Source organism: Hetaerina americana, unplaced genomic scaffold (genome assembly GCF_022747635.1).
Source record: "Hetaerina americana unplaced genomic scaffold, ioHetAmer1.1.p SCAF_4, whole genome shotgun sequence".
NCBI classification, from domain to species: domain Eukaryota; kingdom Metazoa; phylum Arthropoda; class Insecta; order Odonata; family Calopterygidae; genus Hetaerina; species Hetaerina americana.
This window is the reverse complement of record NW_027286985.1, coordinates 106,056,212-106,083,407: the sequence shown is the minus strand read 5'-3', so window position 1 is coordinate 106,083,407 and position 27,196 is coordinate 106,056,212. Positions and strand designations below refer to the sequence as shown.

At 45.0% G+C, this 27,196-nt stretch overlaps 1 protein-coding gene and 1 long non-coding RNA gene across 2 annotated transcripts in view; both read right to left on the bottom strand.

The window, feature by feature from the left end:
- The window catches only part of corn (microtubule-binding protein cornetto), a 38,841-nt gene extending 32,044 nt beyond the window's left edge, over positions 1–6,797 (bottom strand). Inside the window, exons 1-3 of the mRNA XM_071590598.1 lie at positions 6,314–6,797; positions 3,696–4,044; positions 124–794 (exon numbers count right to left, since the gene is read on the bottom strand). Coding sequence (XP_071446699.1) covers positions 124–423 — 300 coding nt within the window. The 5' untranslated portion in view covers positions 424–794; positions 3,696–4,044; positions 6,314–6,797. The remainder of the gene's footprint in view (positions 1–123; positions 795–3,695; positions 4,045–6,313) is intronic.
- An 83-nt stretch (positions 6,798–6,880) lies between these two features.
- The window catches only part of LOC139692252 (uncharacterized), a 515,972-nt gene continuing 495,656 nt past the window's right edge, over positions 6,881–27,196 (bottom strand). The window contains exon 6 of the long non-coding RNA XR_011701720.1: positions 6,881–7,033. This is a non-coding gene — a long non-coding RNA (uncharacterized lncRNA). The remainder of the gene's footprint in view (positions 7,034–27,196) is intronic.

Sequence of the window (27,196 nt, the reverse complement as noted above, 5' to 3'; positions counted from 1 at the left end):
TCTCAAAAATTCTACACACAACGATTGAGCCAACGAGAATATCTTTCACAGATTTTGACGCATCGCAACAGGTTCCCAATGGCTTGATGGACTGGAGCGGGAAATGGGGGCAAAGAGGCTCACCTGCACTTCGCAGTCGCAGCTGGTGGTCGTGGCGATGGACCCGGTGGTCTTCCTCCTCGCCTTCCGGCTCTCCTTGCTGTCCATCAGCGCCCTCTCCACGTCCCTCTTGGTCAGGGTCGTCTGCACCGCCGCCTCATGGTAGATGGTCACCGGCCTCCGTCTCCGAGGGTATGCCGGCAGAGACTTCTCCCGGGAGGCGGCCCCCCGACCCCCGCGACTCTTTCCCCCGCCCCCGCCGCCTCCGTCGTCCGCGTCCGAGCGGTAGCCACCCGTCGAGGACGTGGTCATCGACGAGGTCATGGCCACCCGCTGCCTCCGCAGGCTTGCCGCCCGGTTCAGGCTCGGCTCTCGGCTGACGGACACGCTGCGGCCCCCGGAGGAGGAGGAGGACGGGGGGGCGGTGGATGGAGGTGGGGGCTTGCCCGCCAGGACGCTGGCCAGGGTGCTCCTCTTGGCCTCGTGCTGCTGCTGCCTCCGGCGCGGCAGGGTGGCGTACTTCTCGAGGGCCGTGGCCTTACTCTCCAGCGGAGGCGGCGTGTTGCCCTTCTCGCGACTCGCCGAAGGCGTCCTCCGGGACAGTCTGTCCGCCACGGCGGCCTCCTGGCGCCGGGAGCGGATGGACGAGGATGGCCAACGGCCATCGTCCTCGGCCGGCGTCCCACGACGGAACTCTTTGGATCCGAAAGAGAGATGGGAGCTTAGGATTGTGGCGAGAAGGGAAGGGCGCGCTCGCCGGGAACAAGGCGCACTTCAAGTACAGGGTACGGCAGTTGAACCCGGACAAATGAACTTTTGTTTAAAAGCAAATGTATTTAAAAAAAATACAAATGAAAATGAAAATCTTTCACAAAACCAAATAGTGGTATGTGTAAAGAGTAATATTACTCAATGTAACCCCATTCAGCTGCAATGACTGCCTCCAATCTTGTCCTGAACCGATCGCACGCACTCTTTAAAACAGCGCTGACCATATTCGAGAATGCTGCTACGATAGCAGTGCATAGAGATGCCGCACTAGGGTGTCTTGTCTTATTGGTAACTCTTTCGACGACGCTCCAATCATAATAGTCCCCAGACTTCTCCGAAGCATTGTACTCACCCACAATATCGTAAACAGTTGATCTGGGGTATCCGAAGAATCGAAATATTTCACTGGGCGAACGCCCAGCGCGAACACTTTCGATAATAGCGGCTCTTCGATTGTACTCCGCACTTATACGTATCATCTCGGCCTTTTTGGGGTTATGACTGTTTACTAGATGCCTACAGATTTTAAGAACACCAATCGCGACATCCAATGGAGCTACGATATGGCGTTAAATCCAAATTGAAATTCGTCCGGATATAACTGCCGCTCCCGGTATATCACTCGGTGAGATTAAACGACGATTGTCGACAAATGATTGACACCAATCACGGCGCAACCTCGATTAATGCGGAATAACGATGACCGGAAGTGATCCGAATGTACGACATTATGGATAAGCCGTAGATAAACGGAACAAATAATTACACAAGATAGTGGACATGTTCAAATATTCATCGCCAATGCCGATGGTATTTCCTTAATTTGGTGCGCAAAGGATACTGCAGCAACCGTAGCATTAGCCAGATTTTTCTGAGCGTCGATTCGCGGTGGAAAAAGTATGGCATTGCTTCCCTTGATGCATGATTGACAACGGTCATTTTGAAAGCACGCGGGAAATGAGATGAAAATTCATTAAAGCTGCCAGTATATGCCAAAATATATAACGCACATCATCATATTATCTATTTACTATTTTTTACCATTAAATATTAGCAATGATAGCCATTTTGTTGTAAATAATTGGGTTATTTCAGTATTAGTTCCTATTCCAAAAAGGTAAAGGCTAAGTCATGTGAGGACTTACAGCACAATAAGTTTGATTTCTCACGCGGCTTAAGTTGTTCTCAGGATCATCAACAAGAGGATGGAGAGGAGGACAAATGATTACTTAGGGGATGAACAGTTCAGGAAGGGGAGAGGCACGCGTGATGCTGTTGCAGTAATGAGATCACTAAAAATGAGGAATATAGAACGCAATCAGGATCTATTTGCCTGTTTCGTAGATTTCGAAAAGGCATTTGATAGAGTGATTTGGGAAAAACTAATGAGTATATTGCAGAAAATAGGAATAGATTGGAGGGAGAGGAGGCTAATCCGCAACCTGTACATGTCTCAGACTGCTCAGGTGCGGGTGGGGAACGGGGAGTCCGGATGGGCAGTGTTAGGAAGAGGTGTAAGGCAGAGTTGCCCATTATCACCGTTGCTGTTCAACCTGTATGCAGAGGAAATGATTATAGAGGAGTGGGAAGAACTGGAGGTAGGAATATATGTGGGGTGGGAATTCGTAAAATCTGTTAGGTTCGCTGATGACCAATCTCTAATTTGTCTGTCAGCCAAGGGGTTACAAGCTTTGCTGAGTGAATTGGAAATTCAGTGTGATAGATATGGAATTGAATCAATATTAATTGAACAAAGGTTATGCGATTTTCTAGAAAGAAAAAGGTTAAGCTAAACATTAAAATTGGAGGGCAAAAATAGAGCAGGTAGAAAAGTTCAGTATTTCGGAAGTGTTTTGGACCAAAATGGTCAAAGTATTGGGGACGTAAGGAGAAGAATTGCGCCAGGCAAAGAGGCTTTCAGAAAGAGGAGGGAGTTGATGACAGGGACGTTGATTAAGGATGCTAAGGAAATACTCGTAAAAACTTTGATATGGAACTTAGTTATTGTACGGCGCGGAAACGTGGTCTATGAAGCAGGATGATAGACGTAGATTGGAGGCTACTGACAAGTAAGTGTGAATTAGGAGTGAGAAGACGAAGTGGACAGAAAGGAAAATAAATGAAGAGGTGCCATTTTCCGTGTTTTGTACACCATTGATTCTAAAAACAAAGTGCATACTTCACTGTGGATTAACTGAGACACAAGTCATCCCTGCATGTCCGCAGTTCGCAGCATACCATGGCAAACTATTTAGCTCACCAATAACCTTTTCAGCTTTAATATAGGTCTGTGTCAGGGACAGTCAAATCTATTACTGCATCGTGCTGAGAACATTCTAAACCCTCGTGAGGAATTCCGACGTTTAGATGTTAGGTAGGGTATTGTCTCCATACCATTTTCAAATGTTTAAATATATATATTGTAATCTTCCGTTGAATGCGAAGGTAGGATCCGGAAAATGATCTACATTATTAGAATGTGAACTTTTACTATGATGAGCTATGAATCTGAGGGTCGTCGGATGGTTGAGAAGTGTGTAGAAGAGTACAGTTTGTTTGTTGGTTTGGCGATATTTAACAAAAACCCCTGAGTTCGTTCGTTGACTTACTCTGCTGAGCTCCGTTTTGCACAGTAGCTTTGGTTAAGTGCATAGGCAAAGATAGTGCCGGCCAAAGGGTCAAGGGAAATCCTATCGATGTTAAAATCGGAGTTTTATTTTTTTACCTTCTGTAGACTCCTGGCTACAAAAAAAGGCATTATTCCTCGTAAGACCCCCCCTTCCCTTCTATCGTGACGTCCATAGAAACCTAGGGCTATTACTCACCCCTGGCGGAGGACGGCGTGGCGGACGGTGGCCGTCCGCCCTTGCGGCCCGGCACGGAGAGCGACGTGTCCCTCGGTCTGCGTCCTTCCGAGGCTGGCCCGCCGGGGGTCCTCGACGAGGGGCCCGGCGTGGTCCCTCTCTCGGCCGAGCACGCCCTACCTGCTCCCGGCCCCCGGGAGCTGGCCCGCGTGCCACCGCCCCTGGCCACTTGCACTGGACCGGTCCTCGAGGAACACTGAGTCGCCGCCCCATCCCCGGCGTAATGCCTCCTGGAAGTGGACCTCGTGCACCCACTGCTGCTGCTGCTGGTCCTCGAAGTGGAGTGGTCACCCTCGCCGATGGACGCGCCCTGGACACCGGCCGAGGAGAAAGAGAGAAGAGGGGGGTTTATAGGATGCATAGCGTTTTTAGGGCAGTCCGCAGCAGCCTTCCACGGCCGCCGATAAGCTGGGAGCCCGAAGAATAAACGCGAATCGGATGTCAGGGTTTAATAATCGATTGACCTTAAATGGGTCTCCACTATTAGAGAACCAATAGAGTTAACGGCATACATTATTGCTGAATTTAATCCCAAAACAAATGATCTGCCTCTCGAGACGAAGGTCACTACAGGAAATACTCGGTATGCTGGTATATCTCTCATTTTCTCCTTACAAAAAGTTGAGACTGGTCTTTCTACGCGCGACTTGCTTGACGGATCACAATCAGCGAGGTGTCTCCTTCTAGCTGGGTCTGTAAGAAGTAAAAAAGCCGCCTTGTCCGTGACAGTATCTCGACTTGTCTCCGCACAACAGCGATTCTTGTCTGAGCATGTACACGCTTGATGTAGAAATCCTTGTGTCGGTGAGAATGAAGATGTTAGAGAGGTAGCCCGTGTGCATTGAATTTTGTTTTAACCTCGAGAAAAGTGATCATGAAACTTATGCAATGATTCAAGAGACATTCGGCAAAGAATCTATGGGCTGGGAACAGTGTTGTCGGGGCAACAACCGCTTCCAGTCTGGACATGATGAAGAACCGAGAAATGGACGACCATCGACGTCAACTGTGATGTTGATGTTTTATCGCGTGAAAACCGTAGGTTAACCCTCGGGAAGAATGCCAATGAAGTGGATATGAGTTTTGAATCATTTTTCAACTTTTGACAGAAATGTTGGGCTGAAGAAACCACAAATATGTAAAAAAAAGCCTTGGTGCTTACATCACGACAACCCACCGGTGCACGCATCATTGATTGTTACTAAGTTTTTGTAAAAAAAACAGCTCACCGGTGACCCCCCAGCCGCCCAACTCTCCGGATCTTGCTTCAGCGGACTTTTTCCTATTTCCTAAGTTGAAATCAACCTTGAAAGGACACCGATTTGAAACTATTGAATACATCAAACAAAATTGTGCCGCAGTCTTTAAGTGGGTTTTCCCGAAAGAAGCGTTCCAGGCGGCATTCGAAAGCTGGAAGAAACGTTGGGAGCATTGTACTTGCAGCCAAGGGATGTATTTTGAAGGCGATAAGCATGGTTGAAGGGGAACTTACAAAATCAAGTATTTATTGGAACAATCTCATCTCTTTTTTTTGAACAGACCTTGTATTTCTCCAATACGAGTAACTTCATACACTTATCCTCATCCAAAAGGGACCTCAACATATTTATTGGTACACGTACCCGTACATCTTAAATTTGTCTACCCTCGGTACTGCCGATAAAATCATATTAAATCATATTCAACTCCTGTCTGGAGGAGAATATCAAGTAAGAAAGAACAGTGAAGGCAAATCACTGGCGGAATGCTGTGGTTCTAAGATCAACTTAATCCCACCGGGCATCTTTTGAAGCATTATAGCTCACTGATTACAATGTGAAGGAACATGCCTCGAATAAGTCCTGCAAATACCATGATAAGTAAACAAAGGTTCGCGGAAAACACTGAAAAGAAAAAGGGGAGATCTTTTTGGGGGTGCGTAATAAGAGGGGATAACTCTTAAAGATTGCATCTGAAAGAAACTTGAAGAGGAGGTGGAGCTAAAGAGGAAGGGCCCGGATGAGATTCACGAAGTACGAGGTCTGTCCAATAAATACACGAACTGAGACCATAACGCATATATACATCGGAAAAAGTGAGAGGAAAGACAGATGGTGGAACAAAGAGGTTTTTCAAGATGGAAGCAGCGCTGAGGAAGCCTGGCAAAGCCCATTTATATGAAGAAACCGATTTTTCCACCGAGTCATAACTTCTATGATTGACTTTATTGTTTTCGGTAGGGATGGAATTCGATACTTGCATTTTGTATTGCAATTAACTCTGAAACTCCGAAGGAATGGTATTGACCATTGCAACAATATTCACCAATGAACCTCCGCGCTTGAAAATTTTATTGAGTCTCCAGATTTCGCCCATAGTAAAAAGCGATGTGACCTCCTGCGGAATTATTTTTTAGAAGAGTCCAGTGAACAAAAATCCCAAATGGGGGTAAATCGACTGAAAACCCTCCTTGGATCAACCTGTTGCTTAGGCCGCGTCGATAGGGCAAGCCAGGCATAAGGCCCCCGAAACAAGCATCCGATAAAAACATTGAATGGACAGAGAATACAGAAAGGAGGGGATTTGTCAGCCGGGCCCACCTGCTGCTGTGCTCCTCCGGGGGTCCTCGGAGGCCGCGGGGCGGTGGGCCTGGACCTCGAGGTCCCAGGAGGCAGAGACTTTTCTCTTCCAGGAGATTCGGGCCTCCGCCTCCGCTCCGCGCCCACCTGCCCCCTATCAACACGAACGCCCCGCCCGCCGCGGTGCCCCCGCCCGGTCGATGGGGGTCCTTGGGCCGCCGGGACCTTCCCGCCTTCCTCGGCCGAAGTTTGGGGAGGCGGCGCGGGGTCCCCTCCCTCGCGGGCCGCGTCCCTAGGGGGCGAGGGGGACCCCTCGGTCAGGGTCACGTCCAGGGCCCCGATGCCGTGGGCCCCTTCCTCGTCCAGGTCGTCCTCCTCCTCGTCCTGGTTGGAGCCCTCCAGGCCCGAGTAGCTGATGAGGCTGGACTCGCAAGAGGCGGGGATGTGGTCGCTGGCCAGGCTCTCCAGTCCACTGTTGTAGCCGTCGTTGCAGCAACCCGTGCGCTCGTTGGCCTCGACCCCGCTGTCGCTGCCCTCCCGCGTGCCCCCGTCCCCTTTGGCGCCCTCGCCGCCGCCCCTGCCCCCGCCTACGTCATCGTCGTCTCCGTCCACGGAGCCCAGGAACATGCCCTCCTCCTCTTCCTCCTGCGGACCGCCGTCGGGGGGCCGCTCGGCGCCCAGGCCCGCGTCCTCGTCGTTGATGCGGTGGTCATCGGCCATGACGGGGCATCACTCGGGCACCTGAGGAGAACGGGTGAGGTCACCGGATGCCCAACATACTTAAACTCTGAATGACCATGCCAAAGCTAAGTACAAGAGAATCCAAGAAATGAACGAACGCGAAGGAGTTTCTGCCGATCCAGAAAAATGCTCTGGAAGGCTTGCCATAGACACTAGTATTTCATCTACATCTACATAATATCCCGCAAGCCGACGCAAGGGCGTGTGGCGGAAGGTGTTGAGTCACCCCCCGTGAAAGAGAAAATTACACTTGTATTTTTCTTGCCCTTTAATACTACATATTTTCAACATTACATCATCATTTATCGTTTTATTATTTTCGCCATTAAAACTGAAAAAAGATGTCCGTGGATATTTCGTCTATGTACCTATTATTCGTGGGAAATAAAGAGAGGGATTTTGGGAGAGGAACGTAAGAGAATAGAGAACATACCACAATACCTGTAAACCGGCGAAAGGGCGAGTGGCGGGGGTTGTTGGTTCACCAAAAATGCATGCACAATCCCAATCATGTCACCTCTACAAGAATATTAGTTTGATCATGCACTCGAAAAATGTTAATCACGCGGAAAAAAGTATTTACATGCAACGATATTCAATAACAGGGTACGCATGTTCAAATCTTGCTGTAGAACGTTTGAAAAGATAGGTCTATTAAATAAAAGAATAGCATGTAGGATATCGACATTATATCTACACTACCAATTCTAATTATCTCCTACGCGATTTCAGTCATATATATATATATATATATATATATATATATATATATATATATATATATATATATATATTAATCTCTAATAGCACGAGGAAAAAACATTTTCAATCTATCCGATCTACAATAAATCTCCCTGATTTTACGTTGGTGATATGATCTACCATAGTAAGTTGGCGCCTGTGATATGTCCTTAACTTCCAGACCTGCCTCAAATGTACGCAGTAAATTTAACCTGTAGTTAAACCTTCGGTCAACTACTGGCTCCCATTCTAATTCTTACAATTGTGTCGTGACACTACTCCCTTGTTCATAACAACTTTTCACAGACCTAGCTGCTCTACGTTGCGCTCGATCTAGTTCCAAAATTAAGCCTACCTCAAGAGGATCCCATACATTTGAGCATACTCAAGGTGGGACCTAACTAACGTGAAGTAAGAAATCTCCTCGATATTTTCATTACAAGTCCCAAGTATCCTTTTTATGAATCTTAATTTTATATTTACCATTCCGCAAATTTCACGAATGCATTTTCCCCAGGACATATCTTCAGTTATAGTTACATCCAAGTATTTAAAAAATTCTACGTTTGTTATGTTGGTTCCCTGTATAGTGTGTTTTCGGGTGAAATACTCTTCCTCCAAAAAAATTATCGAAACACAATTACTCAAATTTAATTCCATATGGAATTTATATCATGCTAATTCATTGAAGATGGGCATCCCCTGCCATCAGTCTGACGATCACATGGAGCCTTGAACGCTGCATTGTCCTCTTCCTCCCTTGAACGTATCTCAAATAATAAATATGAAAACTCAAAAAAATGATAATGATTTTCATGTCAAAATGATAATGATTTTCACTCCCACTTTCATTGAGATTGCGAGCATAGGATTAAACACGTTGACGACAAACATGTAATGTAAAACATGTAAACGCAAACTCAGCTGGTAACCTATGAGAAAATATCACCTCGATTGAAAACGTTATTCTTCCTCGGAGGGTAACAAATAACTAGGGGGTGTGACTGGAGGGAGAAGTCCACCCCTGGTATTTTTGTATGACGGGGTGCACAGTGGCGGATGGACAAGAAAGGGTGGGGATTGGCGACATTTGCAATTCAAAGGATTATACCATTTTACACCCTCACTTTCGCATCGCTGGAGGATGAACGTGGAATCAGTCCCTCCACCTTCCGGTTCGGAAGGTGGAGGGGGGGGGGGGGGGAATGGCACCATACTGGGTGTATGCCATGGTGCAATTTCATGCAGATTGCCCAAATGGCGTCCCCTTTAATCCCCCCCGGCCAATATCACCCTCGGATTACCGCGTCGCGGGCATTAATCCCTTGGATCTTTGCACTATTTTGAAATGCTTTAATTTCCCCAAACTCCAGGTTGGACTCCGCCCAGCGCCCGATTATTCACTCTTCCCTGCAAACTGAGCCCGCCGCTGAGATCTTAAGCCCCCCCCCACCCCAATGTCGTCGACAATCCTCCCCTCTCTCATCGAAATTTTGTCAACAGGAGGGCTATCAGCACACGGTAAGGTGCAAAACATCTCTACTTTCCCACCCCCAATTCCAGGAAAGAGGTTCGCTCCACTTTCCTATTACGACGGATATCCAGAAGGTAATTTACGTTTTGAAATAAAATATGAACGAAGTGACAAAACAAAAGTTTTATTATATTCATTTCAAAGGCACAATCTTAAACTATTTTTCTACATAGTCGTCGTTTGAATTGAGACATTTATGATAACGATACAAAAGCTTTTTAATTCCGTCTCGGAATAAACGAGGGTAGGCTGAAAACTAGAAAAAGACCACAAAGAAAATCACCTTCAAAAGCACTCCTGGTGGCATGTGGAAGTAACATTAGGCCTCAACACGCATGCGGACGTTTGAGGTCGTTTCATTCATCCATTGTATTTTGAGAAGCAGAAGTATGGAGACGGGTTCGTTACATGGAGTGTTGTTGACATGGCACCTACCCTCGTATCTGTCCCCGTACATTCCTGAGAGAACTTGAGTCTCCCCATTCCATAGACTGCCTTTTTGTCTCACAATTAACATCCTTTACCCATGTGTCATCCTCAGTTATGACACGATCTTTACACGAGTTTGACACGATCTAAGGGGCTTTACCGCATTTGTAATGGGTTTCGAGGAAAGTCAGCGATGCAGCAAGACGCTGTTTTTTGTGGCATCCCGTCGAGATTTTCGACACCCATCTGGCACAAAACTTGTGATAGGCAAGATTTCCCCCTACAATTTCACGCAGTAGACTCCGAGGCATTTGGAGAAAATGAAGCGAGGGAGCCGTAATCGGAAATCGGCGATTTTTCACGATATTTTTCGTTGATTTTCACCGTCAGTTCATTTGCCATATGGCTATGCCGACCACTGAGGTGGACCTCGTCGTGAACATTGGTGCTGGGGCCATTTTAAAAACTGTAATGCACCACTGCCTCATTCTGCCTTCACTCATAATTCCGTCTGCGTCTGCATTTCACAAAGTTACCCATGCATTTCAATTGGCTAGTGGTTTTTTCAGTAAAAACCTAATCACAGATCGCACTTCACAACTCGCGGTATTTTTCTATTGCAGCGCTCATTTCAACAGTTCATAATATGAGCAAATTAGAAGAGCCACAGTCAGCAAACTAATGCACACTAAGTGAAGGGACGTTTAGACACCAAGATGGTGGCTCTAGCCATTACCCACTGCCACTCTAGACCGAAACGTATGTTACTTTCTTGGCAGCCCTCGTATCTTTCTTCTTCACAAATGTTCTCAATTCTCGCTCTCGGTCAAGAAGCTGCCTCGATAAACATTCCGATTTCAAATCCATTCCATCACATTCTTTTCACATGCCCTCCTTATTTCATTCATTCCGAATTTTCGGACGCCCTCGGATTCTGACTGTAATCAAACCTCAACGTTATCATCTCACCTCAAGCCATTAACACACAAAGCATGGGACTCATTACTGATCAATTCTTGTCATATCAAATACTAAGTGCATCGACTCTCCTTCGAAGAATGTAATCTTTGACAAACAGCAAGCTTGTACACTTACATGTTTGTGGTGTTAACACGACATGATTAGTGTTTGATGGGTAAGGTTTATATAGTTCACCTCGAACTCAAGTCCTATGCAATGTGAGAATTTCACACGGTGACAGGGTAATGCCGCATGGGACTGCCCTTTAATGAATGTGGTGTTCGTTACAGTATTGCTTGCCCTGCTTTCTTTGTTTTCATGTTTCTCCTTCCAACCCTCGTCTCTCTCTCTGTAGGGGCACGCCTCCTCTGCCTGCCTACAGTGGTAGGTCACATTCCCTACCTGTGTCTTTGGGGGCGAAGGTTATAAATTGCATGACCATGTGCAACCATGTGACGATGTCACAATTATTCATGACTTGTCTCGTTATGGTGGAGGCCTGTCGAATAAATGGTTGCGGTTAATTTTTATTCCATTTTTTGCATAGCAAATGACTAATTTATTGGGTGAATTGTCTCTTGCTTTGAATTAAGTCTTCCTCCAGCATGTATAAAAATTTGCAAGTTATTTGATAACTTTTTGCTGAAAATTTTCCCCCTTTTCCCTTCCTTTCCCATGTCCTCCATTGTCACTTACCCTTCACACCTTGCGCTTGCATTCCATGCCACACACCTTTTTGGTGGTTGGCGGGGTATTTATGTCGATGAGGCATAGGAGGGGTGGGAGTCGGATTCTTTCCTTGTAGCACTATTGGGAATATGACGAGGTTCTTATAACGAGACACTTGTACCCTCGCACCGCCTGCATACTGGCTGGAGTTGTTCCTAGGCACCAAACAGGCATAACAACCGGGTTCGCTAAGATCAGCAGCCGAACGATTTACCTACTGAGCACCATGCTTTGTCACGCAAACTGTTGGACTTAAGTCATCAGTAAATTCGGAAAGAAGAGAATATTTTTCCGTGGACAAATGAACATTGGGAAAGGTAAAGTATTGAAATGTGCCAACCGGGCAACACAATAACCATTACGGAACAGATTGAAGGGTCAGTTTTCGTGTATTTTCACCCGAAAGCTAGAGGCAAAAATACAGGCCATGTATTATCCTAGTCCCACTTTCACTACTCGAAATATGCCAGTATTCCTTATGAATTAACGAGAAAATATGGTTTTTGAGACTTTCGAGATCGTCGAGGAAATGCAACAAAAGGCGATTCTAATTTTTAAAGATATTATAATACCTTGCAAGCCACCGCTAGGGTGTGTGGCAGGAGGTGAATACACACCAGACTTATTTTGACCCGAATATTTTTTCGTCGTGGCGCGGTCGGATATACGCTATTTTATGCTGATCCCTCATCGTTGGTGGGGTACATGACATCTTAAATCCATCTGTTCTATACTTAATCTCTCTAATTTTACTAGCATGATCTCCCCTACCGTAGTACGATTGGAGTAATAATACATTTTCAACATCACTGTTACGGAGACCTCCTTCCAATTTAAGTAAGAGCTTCAATCTGTAATTTAACCTTCCCTCCATTAGTCAAACCTAGCCTAGCTCCTCCAATACTTTGGATACGCTACTCAGTTTATCTACAACGTTTCACAGATCTAGCTACTCAACGCTGCACGCGATCCAATTCGGTAATCAATCCAACTTTTTGAGGATCCCATAAGATACTAGCAGCATATTCCAAATGAGGCCTAACCAGCGAATGGCAACATTTCTCTCTGACTTTTTCATCTCACTTACCAAGTACTCTTCTAATAAATCCTACTTTTTTCTTAGCTTGTCCACATATTCCCGTATGAGTTTCACCCGGTAACGCCTAAGTATTTAATTGAATCTGCTCATTTCATTTCGGAGTTCCCGATGCAGTAGGCGTTCGGGAGGAACATGCTCTTTTTCCAAAAATGCATCAAAATGCACTTTATAGGTTAATATCTAATATCCAAGTGTCTCACCAGCGTCGAATAGAATTGAAGTCATTTGATAAAGCTGTTGTGTCCTAAGGATTACGGATATCACGGTAAGTCACTGCATCGTCGTCAAATAAATGTATCTTTCTAGTTACTAGGGAGAAACGCAGCTTAATTTCATCCAAGCCCAAGTGAGTATGCTGATTACTTTAGCTAAATAAACATTATAGCCGTCACGAGGAGCATTAGAGACGATGAGGAGCTACAGAAGTAAATGGTCCAGGGTAAAACTTTTAAATACTGTCAAGGCAAATTTTGGAACCCCAACTGGATACAAAATAATTACCTGTCGACGCCTTCTAGTCCACTGAGAACTACCAATAAATAAATAAATAAATAAATAAGAGGCCTTCATCTACATAAATACACCGCTATCCTCCAAAAAGGTGTGTGGCGGGGGATGCAAACACCAGGTGGGAAGGATAAGAGAGACTTTTCCTCGCGGTTAAAACAAAATTCCACGCACGCAGGCAACAACGTCATTCTCGCCGACACAAGGATTTGTACAGCAAGCGTGTAAAAGCTCAAACAAGAATCGATGTTGAGCGGAGACAAGTCGAGATAGGGGCAAGAGCAAGGCGGTGTTTTATTTCTCACAGACGCCGCTATTAGGTGACATCTCACGATTTGTCATCCGTCCAGCAGTTTGGACGTATAAAGACCAGTCTCATACTTTTTTTTACAGATCTTGCATGCATACTGAGCCCCTTTTTTTATAGCATAGTTCGGAAATAAGGCTTCGCTGGAAGGAAATAATTCAAATACGGAAACTTCAATGGCGTTGCGGGTTTCGCCTTTCCCCATTCTAACCATGTGATCTAGGGTTTCCTAACGCATAATACGATAGTGCCTGTGTGCGCGGAAAAAGGTCTCCTGCAGAAGGGCGGCTGTGGCGATGTGCTTCCCCTTCACCACCGACCGTCCCCTCGCTCACCCGAGTGTCATTCCCCTGCACACGACAAGCCCTCCGTCCCCATGGAAACTCGTGCGCCCCCCCCCCCCGCCACCCAACCAAGGGTTTTAACACGTGAGGGGAGACGGGCGGCTGCCAATGGCCTTTTAAGGATCGTCCCCTGCAGAGACTTCCGCCTTCCTTCATTTTTTACGCGTCCATTGTCCTTCCTCGTACCTTCCCCGCCCCCCACCCACGGAGGAGCGCTACCCCCTGAATTATAATTACTTGGGGGAAACTCTTTTTCAAGCAGGCTCCGTTGCTTACGGCGAAATAAACCTATATTAACGGCAATGCTTTCCAACAGCGAACAGCGAAAAAAATTACTGGGTCACCGATGATTTATAAAAACATTGAAATAAGAAAATGTTAAATATTGTCTCCAGTCGTAATATCGCCAACGGTATAGCGATGGGCTTCATTCAAATACGCACGCCGTCGGGCTTAGTACTGGGTGTACTCTACCATCACCGACCAAACGGACCTTCGGGTTGATTACTGTGTTTAAGGTTTATGGTTTATATATATATATATATATATATATATATATATATATATATATATATATATAAACCATACACACAGTAATTAATCCGAAGGTCCGTTTGGTCGGTGATGGTAGAGTACACCCAGTACTAAGCCCGACGGTCCAATAAATAGAAGGTCATCACTCACGGACGATGCTGCCACAGTTAAAGAAAGGTAGGACTGCATGTCCTATCTTTCTTGAACTGTGAAAGGTAGGCGGAAGAGGAACCATCCAAAAGATCCTTCCTCCAAACCTGAGATCCTGCATCCAAAAGATCATTAATGAGACTGATCTTTGTTACTAAGGCATTGTGTGGAAAATTATTTTCGAAGAACTGCGCATGTGAAAGGTGTCAGTACGCTGGGGTTTACGACTACTGACTCCTTTTCAGAAGCAAACACGGCGTGACAGGCAATCAAAGAGACGTGGCGTTGAAATTTATCTACATCCGCCCTACTTTCCCGATCTTACCACAAGCTTTTATTTTTCTTATCCCCAAATTCGAAAAAATCATTGCGTGGTCGTTGATTTGACAACACAAATAACGTCATTCAAAAGGCGAAAAAATAGTGTTCGACGCATTCTGTTGAGTTCTACAATGACGACATTCTAAAGGTCGAGATAAGCTATGGAATACTGTATAACTATGGGTGGTGACTATGTTGAGAAGTCTTAAGAATAACAAATAAAAATTAAGTATTTCACCTCGATTATTTTTTTAGTAATAATTTAAAGTTCACGATAGGTCCTCGTAAGCTGGCAAGAGCGGGAGGAAATGATGAATCTCTCATCCGGAAATACATTCCCTCAAGAGCACCGCAGAGAGAGAGGGGGAGAAAGGTGTTAACCTAAACTCCGGCACGCGTGGCATGCCGATTGCCTTCGCCAGGGCCTGTACACGAATGACGGTGTTTCGGCAGTTAGACACGCAAAAAGCGCGGGCCCTGAATCCAGATGAGGAGGCACAGGTGGGGGCGGGCACGCCATGCGATGTATCTTATCAATATGCAAAAGAAGGGGCATTCGAAGGGACAGAGGAAGCTCACCGGAGAATTTGAAGAAGACTTGGCAGAGGTTGAGAAAACAAAATTGGTGAGGGTCCCGAGGAACCAGGGGGCGGGAGAAATACTCAGTTGGGCAGCGGGTTTGTTTGGCTGGTGTCCAGAGTCTGAATTCGCAAACATAAAGGGAACATTTTAGCGGGGAAACAGAATTTCGCACATTTTATTTTGATACGATGGACAAGGAATAATGACACAGCTTCTGATGTGACAAGGTGGAAATCGTTTGCGATGAAAGAGGGCACTTTGCTATTCATCACAAAAAAGTTTCATTTTCAAACTATGATTCGTTACAGCGAAACGTTTTCGGGTTTGTAGACCTGAAGATATTACGATGCAACAAAACCTGGAACGTCATAACACTTTTTGCGTGGAAAAGCGAAGGGTCTTCTTACACCATGACATTGCCTATCTAAGTTATTCTATACATATATATTAAAAATATAAAAACCATAAGCACAGTAATCAACCCGAAGGTCAGTTTGGTAAGTGATGACACTAATTATAGACCAATAATTAGAATCTCGATGAAACTAGAGGATCAACGTAGGTTTTGAGATGTGGGTGTGAAGTAGACAGGCGAAAATGAAATGGACAAAAGAAACATGGACCCTCACTGTACAGGTGACCCTGTATATTGAAATATCACCATCTACGAGACCATCTACCGCAATATCACCGTTGTATCTCTCATGATACACCAACAATCATCGGGTTCATCTGTATTCAATATTGTCCATCTGCATCAAATGATTAAATGATCAAAACTGTTTCACAGGCACACATTCAATATCTAGAAGTAACGTGAAATTAAATAAATATAAGAAGAAGACTGCCTTAAACACCAAATGCCCTGTCCTGCCGCCACCCGCCACGAGTAAACGAGAAAGTACGAGACTCGTATCTAAGACCGTGAACATAAAATGGAGGATATAAATCATCCCGTAGTACTCGGGGAGAAACAAGACGACCAAGAGCAGAGTCGAGTGTCTGCTTTCGAAGACCTTCTGCAACGTGTTGAAGAATACCCCGATATTTTGGACAAAGTTTGGATTAAAACAGACGATTTCCTATTCCCAAAAGTGAAATCCTCCCTCATAGGACATCACCATAGGCTCCAAAGTACTTTCAAAAAAGCTTGCACACTTGTACCCATAAGGACCTTCCGCCTAACACGGAGGAGCCTTCGAGTGATGGAAAAACCGCGTGCAGAAGTGTGTCGACGCTCGAGCGAAGTGCTTAGAAGAATGTGAGGCGTTGTAGAAATATCTGATATAAATCATTGACTTTTCCCGGTGCGTTTTAGACAAACCATGCTAATACAGTGACTCAATATTCAGAGGCTCAATTCGCCTCTCTGGACTAGGGCAAAGGGCGCAAGGGGGCGTGGAGCATGAGGGCGAGGGACTGGGGGTGGGAGGGGGTAAGAAAGAGAGAGAGAGTAAGAGGGGTGGATGCGGGGATTTAATACTGGATTGTGTGAAAGTGATGGCGGAGAGAAAGGAAAGGCCCCTTATATTTCGCCTCATAATATATATCGAGGGTCCGGGTCGAATATGGCACAAAAGATAAGAGCCACCGCCCAATGGAATACCTCCCCGGGACATGATGAAGTGGTCTGCCCGGGGCGAGGGGACGAATGGGGGGAGAGGAATTTTGTGGCCCGGGGTGAAGGGGGAAGGGACGATGAAATGAAGAGGCCGAAACCTCCTCACGACGGCTATCGATATACATTCCTATCGAAAATTGTTAATCCATAATGATTTTATAATTATCGAATTCGATATTCGAATGTTGTCCGATTATCGATGATTCATTATATATTTTTTAAATTTCATATATTCGAAATTTGTTTCAATTACCATGCATACGCTTGCGTAACGAATGCTTTGCCGGGAATTAAACAATACGGCGAGTTTTAAGTTTGGCTCAAGAGAAATCAAACACACAAGAGGAGGAGGCATTCACGTGGGAAATAAAACCACGAAATATATACCCTTTGCAAGGATTTATTTAGATACCCAATGGCGGTTTTAATCGCACAGAGCCATTTTAAATTATCTTTGGAGGGATATTTTAGGGTGGAAATATGTAGGGTTGGGGTCCTTGCCACTCGAGCATTCGGCGAAACCCTTATTGAAGAAGTCACGAGCTATTCGGTGATTGTCTGGGAGATTTAGGCTTCAGGGTGAGTCGACGGTTCGGTCGATACACACCGATACTTCTATTACATAAATAACTGAAGTTATCAGGACATCATATTCACCGCAAGGCTTTCCTATTCATGACCAAAGACGGTAACACGCTTTGTCGGTAATGAATAATTTATCACTCAAGTCGATTAAAGTTTTCACTTGCACATCCACTAGGCAGCTTCAAAGAACTGTCATGAAATTATCTTATTAAGTCCTTGGGTGTTTAAATGGTATCAAACGTTGCAAAAATACACACGCACATCAGAAGAATAAGCGGTTCAGCCTTAAAGAAGGTAGGCCTCAATAGAGGGATTGCTGGAAATTGTCGGAGAGAGAATATAATAATCCGTTTCAGTTAGGCCACGGTTGGAATATGCGACGAGTATCTGGGATCCATGGCTTTTGAAATTTACCACATGCGCCCTTTTCTCCCGATCTCACCACAAGCTTTTTACTTTTACATTCCCGCAAAACTCAAAAAAAAAATCGTTGCGCGGTCGGTGATTAGACAACACAAATGACGTCATTCATGAGGCGGAAGTGGTTTTTGACGTAATCAGCTCAATTCTACAATGACGCCTTCAAAATGTCAAGAAACGCTCGAAGGAATGAATAAATCTGAATTATGACTATTTAAGGAAGTTTTAGGATTAACAAATAAAAATTAAGTTCATATTTCGATTTTTTTTTCAATAATAATTAAATATTTACGATACTTCCTGGTACTATCATCCCCCTCCCTTAATTCCGTCCAACACTTCCATTCCCTTCCTGCCCGCACCTCACCTGCCTTAACGTTCCTTCCCCTCCGTCGCCCTTGCATCCTCTGAATCGCTCCTGACTGCCTTTCTCTTATCAAATACGCCCCGCACTCCTGCATTCCTTTTCCATTCAATTCAGTTCCATTCTTCGCCACACCCGCGACTCAAAATCCTCCCATTCTACTCATATCCTCTTACCTTAATGACCATCTTCAGTAAAAACAAACACCCTCCATATTGAAGTTACTTTTCATATGCCAGGTTTGTATAAACAATAGCGATAACAATTTTTTCGTGACGTGTGCGTTAAGTGCTGAATTCAAACCATCGGTTAAGTATGCCCATGGTCGCAGATCGTATATTGGCATTGATAAGATGACAGTGCACACACCATTATCACTGAAAATCCAAAAGATCTGCGCTTAACTCTTCCCGAAGGTCTTGACAGAACGACCGAAAGGAGAGTCGAGTGTGTGCTTTAAAAAGACAATCTGCAACGATATGGCGACGATTCCCCAACCTCACAGCAGTCCCGACAGGCACCAGCAGAATATTTCCTATGCCCAAAAGGGAAATCCTCCTTCCCTCTAAGGACACCACCACGGGACCCCCTAAGCGCCGTCAAAGAAGCTTTCACACTTGTACCCTTAAAGACCCTTCGCCTACCAGGGTGTCTTTGAGTCGTGGAAAAGCCGCCGGTAAAAGTGTCTCGACACTCAAGGTATGTACTGAATGAAGAAATTTGAGGCATTGAAGCAATAGCATCTGAAACAAATCTATTTTTCAGAAACTTTTCCCGATAATTTTTATACAAACCATGTATGTTTGCTCAAGTTATCTTCTTTTCTTTTGGAGCAGCTCGTTTATCATTACATCGGTCGAGTCCCTTCTAGTTTTTCTGACCTACCGAAATCATTGACCTTTCAGATTTTCAGTCAAAGGCGGAGGTGACTCCGTCCCTTTGATTATGCGCATCAATCATCGTCGCCATGGCGATCAAACTCGGGGGCCGCGGTCGTTCGATGCGCCCCCTCTTCTCTCTTGCCCTTCGCGCTCTACTTGCGCCCCCGACTCGCCCCACCCCCAGACACGACGGCGCACGGCGTCTCCCCAACGAACGCATATCGGGGGGGACGTGCGACAACGCGGGTCCGCGAAAGCACGACCCCTTCAAGAATATTCTTTGGGAAACAGATTTGCACGGACCCTATCCGAGAATATGAGGACAAGAATATTCATGGACGTACACGAGAACTACCCTAGGTAAATAGAGTGTGTACGAAGACGAGAGCTGGGCCGGATTGAAGCAATTTGTATCCGTATTGTGTATCTATGAACGTATTCTACAACTTTCGAGAAACATGTGTATTGTAAGAGTGACCGTTAACCAGATTTCACCGTTGAACAGACTTGACCGTTGCCACCAGGGCAATTTTCTTATCGTAACGAGATTTATATAATAATAATACGATCATTATTGATTATTAAACAAATGATGATATCGGACAAAATCTAGGAGTTTAAGAGGTAGCTTAACTTACGAAAGCACTCGGCCGGACATCAAGGGATACTGGTTCGAATCCCGGTCAAGGTGAATAAATGATTTTTCCACTCTGAAATTGTTGCATTGCAATGCACATTTAGCGGATGACTCCGTTAAACGTTACTGCCGCGGCATCTCCCTCAGGTTATTGAAATGTTGATATTATAAAACATTATTTAACGTTTGAATCCAATAAAAAAAGGAGGCCGTTTACTAGTCCCATCCGAACTGATTGCTCGCAGGAATCGAATCACTCGGATGTCAGCTCTTGCGAGGTTGGCGAGGCTTTCCGTGGACTTAACCCGGCCGTGGTCTACCGCGAGCCCGATTTGACATGGGATCACGGTTCGCAGAGAAGCCTTTCTCATGAGTGGACTACCACACCGGTCCGACCCCGCGTGGATGGAATCGCCGCTCGGAGGTTCAAAATTCGACCTCGATTCGAGACTCAAACTCTTAACCGGGTCAGTCGGATGGCGCCACAGAGGCGGTCACACCAGAGAAGGGCGATTACACAATTCCAGCACCCCCTCAACCCCACCCGCCATAACGCGGCGATCCCTCGCAATGCACTTGCGAGCGTACTATACACTGGCTCCGTCGAGCCAGTGGTCAAGGCCTTCACCGTTTGTCTTGCGAGACGAAAGTTAACGTATTAATCTTCTTCCATGCCCACCTCTCTCTCTCCCTCTCTCACGTGCAAACACGCCCGAGCGGGCCTAGTGCTTCTTGCCGTGCATTATAAAACGGAGGCCGCGGTTGGCCTGGACGCGAACCTCGCGCTATGTTTACTCGTGCTCTCAACTACGGTCGTTCGCTATTGGTGAAATAATAATTCAGAGGTTTTCCAAAATTCCAGGGGGAGAGCCGAAAGTGGAGAAACGTCATATCCAGCAAGAAGAGGGCATCGATGAAAGGTTCGCCAAGTGACGACGCGACGAAACGATTGACGAGCAAAGTCTGGCACCTCAAAAAAATGGTCCATTAAGCCATAGGGTGGCATTAAAAAGAGAGGATTTCGAGACGTGGTAATGGAGAGAGTACGTTTAGTGAGAGAGGAAGACTGTTGACGAGGTTACAAAAAAAATGGGAGTAGAAAAACGTGCAGTGCCTTCTTCAGTACCAGTTATGTCGTGTCATTCATTGTGTAAAAGTCATACATTAATTAATGACACAGCCATAGGTAGTCATACATAATTATAATGGCACTACACTATTCGGGTAGGTTAGACACGCAATGATAAGATAAGGGACAATAGATTCCGCTACAGATGGATGCAAATATTCGTTCTTTCACCGCACAATCAGGACTCATAATGGGAAGATCTCAAAATCATAATAAAAATATTAAAGGCATTTGATTTACAAATCAGGACAAGATTAAACGTTTCGTAGACATAAGGTATATTGGCAGGTGCATGTGTATTTCAGTTGATAATTTATGTATCTGTATTCATGCGAATTAAAAAGGTTCCCGCATGACGGCATTAGAATGCCAGTAAATAATGTACTGCTCTTTACAGTATTACTTGCTCTGATTTGCCTGTTTTTAAGTTACCCCTTCCATCCCTCGTCCCTCTCTCTCTCTCTCTCTGAGGACCCTCCCGCTACCTGCAGCGTTGGGTCACATTCCCTATCAATTTCCTCGGGGGAGGAGATTAATGTGTTTTCCATATCCATGTGGTAGCGGAATTTCGCCTCCTTACTTTTCAAATTCTAGCTTGCACGTCATTGGATAAATTTTTACTACATTCTTCGGTGCATTTGTTTGCTAGTTTGTGATAGATGTGTTTGCATGAGTGTGAGTTAAAAGGATTTTCGCATGAATGTATTCGCCACTATGGGTGTAGGTTTTCATGTTTGTGTTGATTTTGCATGTGGTTTTGTCCTCTTTTACGAGTGGTGACCTAACACCCCCCGCCACATACCCTTGCGGTGGCTTGAGGGGCATTGAAACGAGTTTAACGATGACACTAAAGGAATTAGTAGGGCTCCAAACTACTTAGGTAAAACAGACCACAAAGATAAAATAAGGTAGATTGATTCCAGTACGGATAGATACAAACACTCATTATTTCCCCGAAAAATCCGAAATCATAATAGTAAGAAACCGAAGTCGCTTTAGAAATATTAAAACAATTGAATTTACAAGTCAGAACAATATTAAACATTCCATATTTGTAGGTGCATGTGTATGTTAGTTGGTAGTTTGTGTGTTTGCGCGTGTGTGGGGTGTAAGTGTTCTTGCATGAATGAATGCCATGTTTTGTTTGTGGACTGTATAAATTTGTGGCTTTTGCATGCGGTTTTTTTTTTCTTTTTTAATTACGGGTGGTACCCTAACAACCCCCACCACACGCCCTTGCCGCGGGTTGCGGGGTATTCAGTAGATATAGATGTATTATGTAGATGTAGGTGTAGATGAAGACCGATTCGTAACTTCCAGCCGAGTGTAGCACGAAAGAGAGAGGCGCACCAAGATGATCTACGAGATCTCGTACAGCAGAGAACTCGGGTGTGAAACGAGAAAATGAGTGTAAGGCGACTTAAGTTGAACGTACGTTTAAGTGCTGATAACATTTCATATTCCTGTTTTCAATGCTACGTGTAAGATCCCTCTACTCAAAGGCATCATCTTGACAACATCGCGACGATAAGGAATTGAACCACTCGACAGACTCGACGGCGCTTTGAAAGGGTAATGACACATGTTTAGTGAGCAAACGACGCGAGCGACAGTAATGGACGCGAAGTGCGCAATTATACACTTCTCTGTTTTAACAGTCCGGACATTTCAATACTTCCCTTCTTTATTCAGTCAAATTTTTAAGCCCTCTCCTGATTGAAACTTTTCCCTGTGGCGATAAGTTCCGACCAGAAATCACGTGGAAATCGTAATAAAAGCAGCGAAAATAGAGGGCGATGGCGTATTGTAATTTGGCTCGTATGCTCTTGGCTTGAAATAAAATAGGAGGGAATTCCACCATAGATTTATGGGAGCCGCGAACTCAGCCCGTGGCCAAACTTAAGGAGACAAGAATGAACCGCTGACGAAAGAGAATCTTAAGATGGCTTATCTACATCTACTTAATACCCCGCAAGCCGCTGCGAGGGCGTGTGGCGGGGGGTGCTAGGGCACCAACCGTAATTAAGAAAAAACCGCATGAAAAAGCCGCAAATTTACACAGACCAGAAACAAAACATGGTAGGCATTCATACAAAAAACCCTTACACCCACACACACACATTAAAAAACCCAAGCTACCAACTAACATACATATGCACCTACAAATATACCTGATATCTTTGCAATGTTTAATTTTGTTCCGACTCGTAAATTCAATGTTTTTAATATTTCTATAGCGATTCTGGTTTCTTACTATTATGATTTCTGATTGCTCGGGGAAAGAATGAGTATTTATATCTATCCGTACTGGAATCTATATCCCTTATTTTATCCTTGTGATCTGATCTACCTGAGTTAAATTAAAAAGAAAGTGTCCACTTTCACCACAGTGAGAGAAGTCCCCGTGCGAATGCACATGATTGGTATAAAAAGTTTCGGGAAGAGTTTGGAAAAAATAAATTTATTTCGGATATTGCTGCAATGCCTTATAATTCTTCAAAGCACATCCTTTGAGCGTCGCCACACTTTTGCCAGCGGCTTTTTTACGACTCGAAGGTACCCTGGCAGGCGGATTACGGAAGATCCTTAAGGGTACCAGCGTGCAATCTTCCTTGACGGTCTGACTTAGGGTCCTAAAGGTGGTGTCCTTCGAGGGAGGAAGTTTCACTTTTAGGAATAAGAAATAGCCTGCTGGTGCCAAATCGGGACTGTTAGGGGGTTGGGGAATCGTCGCGTTCAAACAGTCTCTCACCTGAGTTAAAAAAAATATTTAACATCTCTACACTCGAGTGTTTTTGTACCAAGTCCTGATTTTTTTAAGCAAGGGCGACCGTCAGCAATATTTCATTCATTGTAATATTTCTTCGGCTCGATTTTACCAATACAAGATTTCATCCCGTTTTAATGTGCCTTTTTTCTTAGATTTACCCTATATTTCCATTTTTACACGCTATTGTTTTGGTCGAAAAATCGATCGAGCACTCGCGAATTTCTTGCCCAAATCTCGAAGATTAGACCCAACAAAAACAAACACCGAAGGGGCCAAGAGGGGCGGGGGAGAGGGACAAAGAGAGAGAGAGGGGGGGGAGAGGATGAGAGGGGGGCCACCATGCATGAAAACAAATCGACACCCATCCCCCACTCCTTGCCCCGCCTTCCTCACCTCTACATCGGAATGTAGTGCGATGCAAGACGAGCGAGGTGCAAAAAAGAGCCGTATTCTCGGTCCAAGCGTGAGAACGGAAGACGACTCCCAGATGCTGAGGGCGCGTTGCCTAGGAGCCACGCTCCGTTGAGGCGTGATTATGGGGTCATCCAGTCAGTTTTGCCACCCGATAACCCGTCCACCCACCCGCCAACACCCCCTTACCCGTCACCCATCTTCCCCTTTCGTTCCTATGCGCCGCTAGCCACACGTGTCCCACAGGGAAGCGCAATCGGTCCCCTCTTCTTATTCCGGTTCATCAATGAGGTTCACTCGCGCTGAAGGATCTAACCTCTTGCGATCTCTTGCGAATTCAACTGAGTACGGAGACAGGATTCCTATTTTTATGAAAAACAGTAATGAACGATAGGATAGGACACGGTAAATGATCGGAATTTGCACGCGCGAAACTTAATCTACTTGATAAATACAAATTATATGATTTTGGCATTGACGCAGAGGAAATACATGTTGCCTCCCATTATATGTACCTCGAGTGTAACAAAAATGAGTACATGTAGGGAATTTAAAGCCGGTTAGCATGATACAAGGCATCATTTATGCCGAGCAACCCTCGTGATGATAGCATCATAAAACGATATGAACAGCCAATTCACCAATACAAATATAAAATGTTTTATTATGCACCCGAATGGTAAGAATCACCGATCTGGTTTCTTAACATACTCTTGCGCCGGCATGTATTGCAAAAAAATGCAAATGAATTGCAAAAGTGCATTCTAAATTATCAACAGCGTCAGTTTTGGGGTAGAGTATCAAACCGAAGATTAATTTGGGAGTAAAACCCTGGAGTGAGAAAAAAGAAAGACTGAATTTCATTCCATCTCACAGATTATGGCAAGTCTTGGTTGCAAGCCACAACTGACGATGAATATGCCACCACCCTCACATCTACAAAGAGACCGGAGGGGTGAGTACAAGCACATATCAACAAATTAAATATTTTCAAGTCACTCTAGCATCGGCCCTAACATACACAAAAAAGGGATGGGTCTTTAGCATCAGTTAAGAATTAATTTTTTATGTGGTTTGAGTACTCGGAACCGTGCGCAGAAAGATATACAAGGTCTGTCCCAAAATTAGTAGGACTGAGGCGATTAAAAAGATGCATTTTGCCAGAATTGATACATTCACTCAAAAGTCTTCGAAGTAGCACCCTTTTGCGTCCTCACACCGCTACCAGCGGTTTTTCCACGCCTCCTCGTACGCCTTCTGGAAGGCGGCGCTCCGGAATACTGCTGAACTCCCGAGTCACGGTCTCTTGTAACGCTTCCACCGAGCATGTAGTGAAGTACATTCAGCGCGGATTTGTTACGGGAGGAGATTAATACGTCTAGCGGGGCACTGTCTAAAAAAATTGGATTCTCACTCACGTGGTCGAGGAGCTCTTTCCAGGCCCGCGTGCGAGTTTCCTTTTGTTCGTCCAAGAGCGGTCACACCTTTCTCATGCCCATGTTATCGGCCGAAAGTCGATGTTCATCACTTTTAGGGACGCCGATTTCACCAGAAACCATGCGAACACTTAATATCTGATCCCTGTCCAAAGTCTTCACTCTTGCAAGACGTTTGTCACTTTTTGAGATTGCAGGGCGCTCTAAACGTTCGGCGTCTTTATCATCTTCTCTACCCTCCCGAAACAAGTAGTACCGCTCAAAAACAACAGATCTACCCAGAGCATTATCACCATAAACTGCCTTGTGCATGTGATGAGTCTCTTTCCCGGTTTGGCCCATTTTCATGCAAATTTTGATGGTCTAGCACTGTTACAATAACCCGTTCATGACAGCGCGTAACGAGGTCACATGATAGTGGTTTCGCAAACGAACTATCCACGTTCCACAAAGGCTGGGAGCCAACTGACACCGTTCTCAAGCCTTTTCTGAGACTTCCCTCCCTCGAGCACATACAGAGAAACCGCTGCCCATCCGTCCGTTTTATCCGGTAAAAAATAAGTCACACTACTTTTGGGACAGACCTGATATTTTCTGAATTACGCAAAACTTAAAAATTAATTCGTCCTAATCTTTAAAACTACTCTAAGGGAACAGAAAGCTCAAATGATTTTAATGGAAAACCAAGGACGGGAGCCGCACGAAGAATACATGAGCTACTTACAGGTACATATTGGCTCCCGGTTCCAGGAGTCTCCCACCTCGAAATGTCCCTTCGGGATTTTTGGAATTGGGAATCTCAGCGCTACGAGACGGGCGGGCGCTAACCTTCCGTGAAAATACGAAATCGTTCGAATGGGCATTGACCGCATCGAATCCCTTCAATTCGACGAGCCATCGCACCATAGGCGATTCCGTTTCACGACTACGCACCGACGAAGCCGGATGCGGGAACGTGAAATGGCAAACGGATTTGTCGCGGTTGGAGTAATAGCGACGATGTCTACGGCCTAGCAAGCCGTCTTTACTGACAAGATGATTACATTACATCTATGCAACACCCCGCATGTCTCTGCATCGGCGTTGGGAGGGGGGTGTTAGGTCAGCAGTCATGGGTGAACAATCACAATCATATTACCTCTGCACACATATTAGTTCGCTCATGCACTCGAAAAAAATAATCACACAAAATAAAGTATTCGCATGCGAAAATATTAAATAAAAGAATGCATACGAGGAATCATACGATAGGACTGTTAAAAAAATGATTCTACAACAAATAACAACATCCTGGAAAGAACATGCAGGATATGGACCAAAGAGATAAACTGCCATTTCTAATTATCTTCTTCGCGATTACTGTCATTTCTATTCTGATCTCTAATGGCATGAGGAAATATACAACGACATTCTAAATCCATCCGTTCTATAATATATCTCCCAGATTTTGCGTACGTGATTTGATTTGCCATATTAACATCCTCAGATAAGTAACCTGCCTCAGATTAATGCAGTACATTTAACCCGTATTGAAACCTACGGTCGACTAGTGGCTTTTACTCGTAGGGGTCGAATGGTGCGGTTGCTATCGTACTGGCTTTCCACCCAGAGGACCTGGGTTTGAATCCCCGTGGTGGCAGATATTTATAGTGTTCGCCGACCCCGGTGGCGG